The 10,258-nt window shown below is 38.2% G+C and overlaps 1 protein-coding gene across 1 annotated transcript; it reads right to left on the reverse strand.

Moving 5' to 3' along the window:
* Positions 1 to 341: 341 nt before the first annotated feature.
* On the reverse strand, positions 342 to 6,102 carry LOC137748929 (aconitate hydratase 1-like). The gene is made up of 20 exons (XM_068489120.1): positions 5,900 to 6,102; positions 5,676 to 5,780; positions 5,296 to 5,456; positions 5,109 to 5,201; positions 4,770 to 4,955; positions 4,513 to 4,674; positions 4,185 to 4,329; positions 3,920 to 4,062; positions 3,788 to 3,844; positions 3,611 to 3,690; positions 3,445 to 3,520; positions 3,106 to 3,291; positions 2,642 to 2,709; positions 2,444 to 2,562; positions 2,232 to 2,353; positions 1,978 to 2,076; positions 1,373 to 1,852; positions 1,117 to 1,215; positions 779 to 1,021; positions 342 to 683 (listed from the first exon to the last, which is right to left on the reverse strand). The coding sequence occupies exons 1-20, from the start codon at positions 5,901 to 5,903 to the stop codon at positions 615 to 617; spliced, it is 2,697 nt and encodes an 898-aa protein (XP_068345221.1). The 5' UTR covers positions 5,904 to 6,102; the 3' UTR covers positions 342 to 614.
* Between the last annotated feature and the right edge of the window lie 4,156 nt (positions 6,103 to 10,258).

Consider the following 10,258-nt stretch of genomic DNA (forward strand, 5'->3'; position numbering starts at 1 on the left):
GTGGTCGCGCTACATGGATGGCTGGATGTGATTTTTATCTTGAGCAACGAGTTATGCGGCCTTGTCTTCCAATGATGACTTCATGTGGTTTTGCTCCTTCGCAATGACTTTATGTGACCTCGCTATTCGATGACCTGTAGTCGCAAATACGTATCTGTTGTCTCAATCGTGTTGTAACAGATTAGTATGAACGGCACTAGTAGTCTAGTTCTCTACGTAACAAGCATGACCTAATACGACGGCGGATAATTCCATGATATAGACCGACAGTAGTTCATGTAACCCTACATACTAGTAACAAAAACTGGGAAATTTGAAATTTGTGTGCATGCGTAGCAAGCTGAAAACAAAGTGGCATTGACAGTCCACACCTCCAATAAAAACCAAATTTCACAACGTCGAATTGTTGCCAAAACATGATTCTTTTTCTAAGACAACAGATATTCCCACCAATATTCCTTTATTTATAATGTAGCTGGGGCCTGGGGTCGTCAGCGCTGGGATTTGAAACAACTTCGTATTGTTGCTGAAACACGTTGATTATTTTGAGCGGAAAAATTGGTACAATGTTGACCTGCACCGGCATTGTCGATGCCCGTCAAGTGGATGTTGATCTAGCTTTTGATCAGATTCCTGATGACATACTGCAAAATGCCTCCGTGATCGAAATATGCCAGCTCAACCTGCACGAAAGACGGAACAAGCCAAATTTTAAGCAACCCGAGCTTGATAGGGCAATGAACATACGAAAGAAGCGAAGGGTGATGGAGTGTGTTACCTCTGTATCGAAACGTAGTGTACATACGAAGGACTTGCCATTATCTGTCACTACTGTGACATCCTGACCAGGTCTAATTTCACTGACAGTGCTGGGAAGATTGATGGTATAGCGTTCCTCGCCGGTTAAACCAAGAGAGTCAGCATCCTCCCCAGTCTTGAAACATAGCGGAATGATGCCCATGCCAACGAGATTACTACGGTGAATGCGCTCAAAGCTCTTTGCTATAACTGCCTTCACACCCTGAAAATTATTATGTTTAAAACAGACTTCGTTAGATATAAGGCAAACATATACTGAAAGCGTACGCATAATTAAGATACTGCTAGAGGGCATACCAATAACATTGGACCCTTTGCAGCCCAATCACGAGAACTTCCACTTCCATACTCAGCACCAGCCAAAATAATCGTATCATGTCCTTCGCCTTTGTACCTCTGTCAATAAAAGTAAAGGAGTCAACATTGCAATTTGCACGTTTAGGTCAGGGTCGAAAGCATCAACATTAAACATCCAATACGAAGGAAAACCTTCCTGAGGAATTAAAATGATTCTTCGATAACCTAAGTAAAAGTTGAAATTGAAGGGCATTACCATAGCAGCATCAAACACAGACAGTTTCTCTCCAGTGGGAATGTGGATTGTTTTGGGACCAACTTCTCCTTTCAAAAACTTATTGACCAGCCGAATATTAGCAAAAGTCCCTCTTGCCATAATCTCGTCATTACCACGGCGACTTCCATAAGAGTTGAAGTCTCTTCTATCAACACCACGTTCCAGAAGGTATTTAGCTGCTGGGCTGTCTTTATGGATGCTACCAGCTGGTGAGATGTGGTCGGTTGTAATACTATCTCCAAAGTTGAGCAAGCAGTAAGCATTCTTCACACCATGAGCACCCGGAGGAGACATGGTCATATCCTTAAAGTATGGCGGTTCATGTATATATGTTGATTTTGGGTCCCAGGCATAAAGAGTGCCAGATGGTACAGATAACTGATTCCACATTGGATTTCCCTTGGTGATTGCTTCATATGTAGCCATAAACATATGAGGAAGCACATTTGATTGCACAACCTGAAAACAGCACGACAAGACCAATATGAATTTCCGATCCCTGGACTTAAATAGTAGAAACTATTCTTGTGCACATCTTTTCAAAATCTTATAGAATTATATAGCGAGATAGTAGAGCAAATTACCGTTGCCACTTCTTCATTGGATGGCCAGATGTCCCTGAAAAATATCTTCTTTCCATCTTTTCCCACCCCAATTGGTTCTGTTTCAAAATCAATATCTACCTGCAGCATTGCAAACAAAATGAGATACTGCACTAAATCTAAAAGTCAAATTTTTACGAGCATAAATCAGCTGATGAGTGCCATAAAAGATGCATACAACATAACTTGATACAAAGAGTAACAACTGTCTGTGCAAGAATCTATGAGTTCCATACCTTTCCAGCAAGAGCATAGGCAACAACAAGGGGAGGAGAAGCAAGATAATTAGCCCTTGTTAAGGGATGCACACGACCCTCAAAATTCCTATTTCCAGATAATACAGCCGCAGCTACAAGATCTGTACATGTGCAGAAAATCAACAACTTAGTCACCATGTAAGACTCCACAAAGTAGTATCTGTATGAGCACAAACCGTAGAGAATATTACCATTTTCTGTAATAGCAGCCGCTACTGCATCATCAATATCTCCTGAATTCCCAATGCATGTCGTGCATCCATACCCAACAATATGAAACCCTAACTGATTCAAATACTTCTGCAACCCACTGCAGAAAAATACATGACTTTAAGTATACATCACCAACGTAGCGTATCTTTCCAAAAAATAGAGATTCCAAAAATTACCTCTTTTGCAAGTATTTGGTTACAACCCCAGAACCGGGAGCAAGACTTGTCTTAATCCATGGCTTCACCTAATAAAAGGCACAAAAATAATGCAAGGATAGTTAATAAAAATAATCACTATATTTGCCAATGTTATATAATGTAGAGATAAAACTAATCTTTCAGTTATGTGATATCAAAAGTAATCAGTAGACTAACAAACAGGGGCAGCAAGTAATCTTGCGCAATGCAGGCACTTATTTTGTTAATCACACGCAGGCAAAGTGGAAATGGAGTCATTCTGTCTGAATATTCCACCTCAACTGTATGGTAATGCATTTTATATGACACGAAATTCATTGTCCACAACATTCTGTTCACAATCCTAGTATATCTTCTGGTAAATTTATTTCATTTTATTTATTATTATTCCTATAAATGATTACACAGACATGAGAAATGAGCCATAATTAGAGACATCTAACCTCCAATCCTAATTCACAAGCTTTCTTGGCCACCAAAGCAGCTCCAAGCATTACACTAGGATTTGAGGTGTTTGTGCAACTGGTGATAGCTGCAATAACAACATCCCCATGCCTAAGCTGTGCTGGAGTTCCGTGAAAATCGAATTCTACAACTTTACTTTGAGATTCCTTTGGCACAGCAAAACCCTGCAACACATTGCAAGAAACATAAGCTTTTCGGGAAAAGGTTTCCTTAAGTGAACATTAATCTATAAAGTAATCAAATTCTGGAACATCAATGAGCCACAGTTTGCAAGCAGTTCTGAAAGAAAATTTGAGTTAAATTATTGCACTTCTCACCTTAAATCCAACTCTATTGTCAAGGCATGCATGCCAATCCCCTTTCATTTCTTTCAAAGTAACACGATCGTGTGGCCTAGAAAGCATTATTATTCTCAGTGTCATGTCACAAAAGATTGAATCCAATGAAGTGTGCATGTTAGCTTGAGTTACAAAGAAATCCTACCTCTTTGGACCGGATATGCATGGTTCCACATCATTAAGATTTAGCTCAAGATAGGAGGAGTACACTCTCTCAATCTGGGGCTGTGTTGAGAAAAATATTCAGAAGTTCAGAATCGACATTACAGAAGATGTTAAATAGAAAGGTCCCAAACGTAGTGGGTGGGTGCTTATATTTTACCTCATTATAGTCGACAAACATCTTATTAGCCCGTAAATAGGATTCTATCAGAGCGATCTGCACGGTGACTTTCATTTCAGCATACAAACAAATGGACAAGATAAATGAAACAGTGTTTAAACAAGCAGTTACCTTGTCATCACTTCTGCCTGTGAGTTTTAGGTATTGCAGGGTGACATGATCCACAGGGAAGAAGCCCATGGTTGCACCATACTCGGGAGACATGTTGGCAATAGTCGCACGGTCTGCTAGTGACAATTCACTCATGCCTTCCCCTGCAAAAGAAAGCAATGGCCAACTTCTGAGGTGAGAAGAAACGCAAACCAAGCAGCAGCTGGAGCATCTATCATTGAAACACCAGTACAACTAGATAATATGATTAAGTGTACTGGTTTACCATAGAACTCCACAAATTTGCCAACAACTCCATGCTTCCTCAGCATTTGAGTTACTGTCAGAACCAAGTCAGTAGCTGTCACACCATCTCTCAGTTTTCCTAGTAATTTAAACCCAACAACACCAGGCAGGACCATGCTCATGGGCTGTATAGAAGAAACGAGAGATACGAACAAAAAGAGTAAATGTATAGTTCTGGATAAGAAAGTGAGAAATGTGCCACAATAAAACTCAAGTTGTACTGTAAATACTAGGGTCAGCAAAATCAAAAGAACACATCAAGTTATTCATGAAAAAGCAGGCAAGGATCCATGGATGCACTTCTTTACCTGGCCAAGCATAGTGGCTTCTGCTTCGATACCACCCACTCCCCAGCCAGCGACACCTAATCCATCTATCATAGTCGTGTGTGAATCTGTCCCGACAACACTATCAGGATAAAGCAAGCCATCCGTGTTGAACACAACTCGACCAAGGTATTCCAAATTAACCTGTAATCAGCATTTCAATTTATTTATCTTAGGTTAGCATCCTGGAATAATATATTAGAGATTAAAATTTGTGTTCCCCAAAGTGATCGAATTACCTGGTGAACAATCCCTGATCCAGGAGGAACAACAAGCATGTTATGGAACGCATTTGATCCCCATTTCAGAAAACCAAACCGTTCTTTGTTTCGCTGGAACTCAAATTCCATATTTGCCTGCACGGCATTTTCTGATCTTGCAACATCTACTTGAACCGAGTGATCAATGACAAGATCTACTGGGACCTATATTCATTAGAAGCCAACATTGATACCCTTTGAAACGGTTAAAAGAAAAAATAAAATGGTATGCGTGTAATGCAACCGGAAAGACAGTCAAGTTATTATAAACAAGAAATGCCAATGTTAAGCAACAATGCACGCATTTATGTAGCTCACCAATGGGTTAATCTTGTTAGAATCCCCCTTCAGATTGTTCATGGCATCACGCATACAAGCTAGATCAACGACAGCTGGTACTCCAGTAAAGTCCTGAGAACCAGATGAACAACACATTGATAATCCACGTAACGCTAAACTGCGATAACTTCAAATTTAAAGACTGACAATCCACACACTGATTTACCTGAAGCAGGACTCTAGCAGGTTTGAATGGTATCTCAACCTGCTTGGGAGAAGTGTTCTCCCAATCAATAATTTTCTCAACATCATTACTCTTCACTTGAAACTCATCACAGTTACGAATTGCGGATTCAAGAAGGATCTTAATCGAGAATGGCAGCTTCTCTGCAACATATAACACCAATACCCAAGTAAATTTCACCACAAATTTTCACACTTCCAAGTGAAATAAACAAAATTAACACTCTGTTTCCCTGCAGTAATCCAAAAGCAACTACTTTCCACAAACAAAAACCACAAAGATTCAAACTTTCTACTCATTACCCACACTTTCTCGGCAACCAAACAGAAAATACAGAAAACCAACCAGAGAAACAAACAAACCGATTCTTGGATCGTTGAGAGCCGGCAAGCTGTAGTATTTGCCGAATTCGCCGCCGTCCGGCTTCTCAAGCGCCGTCAGTATCTTCTGAAACGGATTCGCCGACGCTGAAACCACCCCAAAGCATAAAAAATTAAAACTAAAAACCAATAAATAAATAAATAAAAAGCTCCGATCAAGAAAAAAAAACAAATTAAAAGATCGAGCTGGTGGATAGTGACTGTACCCATTTAGCGATAAAGATCCGAGCTTTCGGTTTCGATTCAATTCGAACTCGGGCCGACGATTCGAGAGAGTGAAGTGAAGGAGGAAGGGGAAAACACTTGCAACGTTATCTGGAGTTCTTTTTTTGTTATTGATATTGTCGTGTGTTCTTGGTCCGATGAATATCCTGATAGTGGAGGGTCAATGATTCGGCATTTTTTCTTTTTTTTTGCGTGATTTATGATAGATTACAAATAGTTGAATATGTGTGTTAAAAAATTAATAATTAAAAAAAAAATTATCGTTCGTGTTCTTGTCATAATAAAAAATTTCTTCTGTTGAACTGTTGGTTGGGTGACTTTTGGGTCAGTGATGATAAGGCAAAAAGATGGGCCTTTGGATCCTTTGGAAGTGAACGACCTTCAAGACTCTGGATGCCTTTTGCTATGTTAGAACAAATTGGGTTGGGGTTGGGTGGGATATTAATCTCTCTTTTTGTGAGGTCTTAATTTTTTGAAACATCCAAAACAAATGTTGGGGTTGGGAAATTCCTATACCACAAAAGGAATATAGTTCGAAATTGCTTAAGCTTTTTATTTATTTTATTTTATGATATGAATGGAATATACTGGCGTATCAGAAAAATCACAATTGGACATTGGAATCAGTGAGTTATTGCATTTACAAAGCGTAGGAATAGCTCTTGCAGATAAGGGAGGCAAACAATGTCAGAATAAACTACTTTTGAGCAAAATATGGTCATAGAGTATTGTAACATCCTACATCGTCCAAGGAAGTAAGCTTTATATGTATATTCTTATCCTTACCTAGCACGAGACCTTTTGGAAGCTCACTGGCTTCGGGTTCCGTAGGAACTTTGAAGTTAAGTGAGAAGGAGGCTAGAGCAATCCCATAATGGATGACCCACTGGGAAGTTGCTCATGAGTTCCCAGAAACAAAACCTTGAGGGAATGGTAAGCCCAAAGCGGACAATATCGTGCTACGGTGGTGGAGCGGGCCGAGGAAGTGATACGCCCCGGGCCGGGATGTGACAATTTGGTATCAAAGCCTAACCCTGACCGCGTGTGTGCCGACAAGGACGTCGGGCCCCTAAGGGAGGTGGATTGTAACATCCCACATCACCCAGGAGAGTGAGCTTTATATGTATATTCTCATCCCTACTTAGCACGAGGCCTTTTGGGAGCTCACTAGCTTCGGGTTCCGTAGGAACTCTAAAGTCAAGCGAGAAGGGGGTTAGAGCAATCCCATGATGGATGACCCACTGGGAAGTTGCTCGTGAGTTCCTAGAAACAAAACCGTGAGGGAATGGTAAGCCCAAAGCGGACAATATCGTGCTACGATGGTGAAGCGGGCCTAGAAAGTGATCCGCCCCTAGGCGGGGATGTGACAGTATACTGGCTCCTTATGTATCAGAAAAGAAAAAAAAATCACAATTTGACACGTGAATCAATGAGTAATTTTGCATTAACAGAATGTAGGAATAACTCTTGTAGATGAAGGAGGCAAACAATGTCAAAATAAACTAATTTTGAGCAAAGTATGGTTATAGGTATATTAGCTCCTGATGTATTAGAAAAATCACAATTTAACACGTGAATCAATGAGTTATTTTGCATTTACAAAAAGTAAGAATAGCTTCTTACAGATAAGAAGGCAAATAATGTCGAAGTAAACTAATTTTGAGCAAAAGATGGTTAATACAGTGGCTACTAATTGCCATATTGTTTTCCACCTCTTTAATTGTTTAATTCCTTATAGAAAGCAAGTACAACCAAATTAAAGAAACTTGCATTAGAACCATTAATGACAAGTTACCTCAATCATCACCGTCTTTCTCTAATCTGAAAGTGATTATACTGTGTAATCGTGACTATCTTTTTCAAATATACATTTCTTATTACGTGCAACCATCGTACTTTTAAAAAATGTAGACACAACGCAAATATCTCCGAAGTTAGAAGACACTGCAAAAATAAGGGTTGTTAAAACTTGAAAATGGCAAGGTTCACGCTAGCGGTGGACGGTTAAAGTCTTCAATTTCATAATTTCATCATATTATCTCTCAAGTTTAAACCGTCCCACTCACTTTTAATTACAAATTAGTGTATAGTATTGCTTCTACTTAAAAAAAATTGAGATAGTGACAGAAAATTAAAGAGTTATAGCCATTGATACTCACATCATGGAGATCAACCCCCTTTTCACGAGACAGAGACCCCTTTTCACGAGACAGAGAGTGGGCAATAGGACATTGTTTGGACTTGGCAAGGGAAGCATGAATTTGTAACTTGTGAGAATGTTTTACGACTGTAAAAGTGGCGATTCCAAGCCAACGAGATTTCTTGCTTTGCGAAAGTCTGTCGGGAGAAAGAGTGGGGGCGAAAAGAATGTCTATCATACACAGTCTTATCTTTGCTTTTAAGACTGTACGAACAATAATTCTTACTACAAAAAGAAATAAGAATATTTATTGTATTTCCAATGTGAAAATATCTGATACATATTAAGTTGAGTAAAGAATTTCTCAATTTAACTTTGGACGGTAAAAGATATGGTAGATTTTCACAGTGATATGAAGGTCGTTTAACTATTTTTTACTTGTACCTAATTACTACATGCATGGATTAGATTACGTTATTAACCAACCATATCTCTCTGATGAGGATTCACATTAGAAATAGTGGATTATTTCACAAGTTGTAATAAAAGTAGGCAACATGATATGCATGTCCTATTTTTAAAGTAAATTAATAAAAAAATAAAGAACAATTAACATTTATGATTTAAGTAAAATAATAACGTCACATGATTTTATGTCAAATAAATTGGAAATTTGCTTCAAATTTTGGCCTTGAAAGATAACCAACAATTAAGTGTCCTTGAATATTAATATATATATATATATATATTCTTTATTATTGAGGTTTGGACCTGATTATAATGCAATTAACAATTTATTGACTAATTGTGTCACAAATTCTTGGACGATCATTGTCATGATCAAGGGTCAGTGTTTAGCTTAACCACCAATTCATCAAGCGGAAGAAATAAAATTAAGAAATCGTGAGAGAGCATTGACATTTATACATGCACGTATGACTTTCCCTCCAGCTAATTAAGCGCACGCGGTGTAGATCACAAAATCTATTGGCCAAGGGAAAAAAATTCGTAGGGTGGTGAAGTTGCAGGTGGTCTTGCCTGTATAGAGTGTCTTAGTCTTTCTTTAAGATCGGTGGATTCTATTTTTGGATTAGCGTAGATTTTGTTTGTGCTGCGTTTGGCGGATGATGTGGTTTCATTTTTGAGCGACAGTTTGATGTGGTCTCGTCTTCACGCAATGATTATGTGATCTTGTCTTTCAACAATGACTTTATATGGTTTCGCTCTCTAGCAATGACATTGTGTGGCCTTACTGACACATTTGTATTGCTGCATCTGTGCTTGTGGTAGTCATGTAGAGGTTTTTAATTAATCGCTTGTTTGTGCAAATTCATTCCAAATCAATGTGTTGGTCACTAAAACAATATACCCAATTGGCACCCTTGTATTTATTTGTAATGATCAATGAAATGCCACTATAGTTTCTTGTAAAAAAAAAAAAAAAAAAAAAAAAAAAAGAAGGATCACAACATGTGTATGAACATTGGTATATATTTTCCTGCAGACATTTGTTTTCGAATTCACAACCCTTGAATTTAAATAAATATAATGTAAATTATCCTATTGTTTACAAAGAAAATAAAAATATCAGTTCATATTTTATAAATCACACAGTTTGACACACACAAAAATATACGAAACGAAAAGTTTATGTACGTGTTCTTTGTGGGTAGAAATATTTATTACTTCCAAAGGGAAAATGCATATACTTTCCAATCTTGGTAAATATATATTTGATGCAACACAAACCAATCAAAAAGGCTACCAACGTAATCCTTTGAAGAATAAGGTCTGGAGTCCACTAGAATTTGAGAGAAATCCCAAAGAGTTGAAATTGTTTAATGATTGAATGAATACAATTGTTACATCCAACAACTTATAAATAAAAAATTACAACTGCTTGGAACAACGCAAAGGACTATAGGAATTAAAACGACATTAATTAAACATAATCGGACGAAAACCAGGTCCGATTTTTATTACGAAACTTTAAACAGCGTTTTGGAAGCCAAAACGGCCTCAGACAGCCAAAATTTGTCATACTTAATTGCATGGCAGCGTGTTTGACCCATGACGTCGTTTTCTTTTCAAAAATGTACCACGGGTCCAAACTAGAACTCATACTCCAAATTTGTAAATTTCTGTTACGTCCCTTCGCTTTGTCAATTTTAAAATGCTTCTTTTTCTTTGCCTTTCCTCG

Source organism: Pyrus communis, chromosome 10 (assembly GCF_963583255.1).
Source record: "Pyrus communis chromosome 10, drPyrComm1.1, whole genome shotgun sequence".
NCBI lineage: Eukaryota > Viridiplantae > Streptophyta > Magnoliopsida > Rosales > Rosaceae > Pyrus > Pyrus communis.

Coding starts and splice junctions, on each gene's coding strand:
- LOC137748929 (XM_068489120.1), bottom strand. Junction 3,691..3,787: donor TGTTTGTCGACTATAATGAG/GTAAAATATAAG, acceptor TTCTCAACACAG/CCCCAGATTGAGAGAGTGTA. Junction 1,216..1,372: donor CTGTGTTTGATGCTGCTATG/GTAATGCCCTTC, acceptor TTTTATTGACAG/AGGTACAAAGGCGAAGGACA.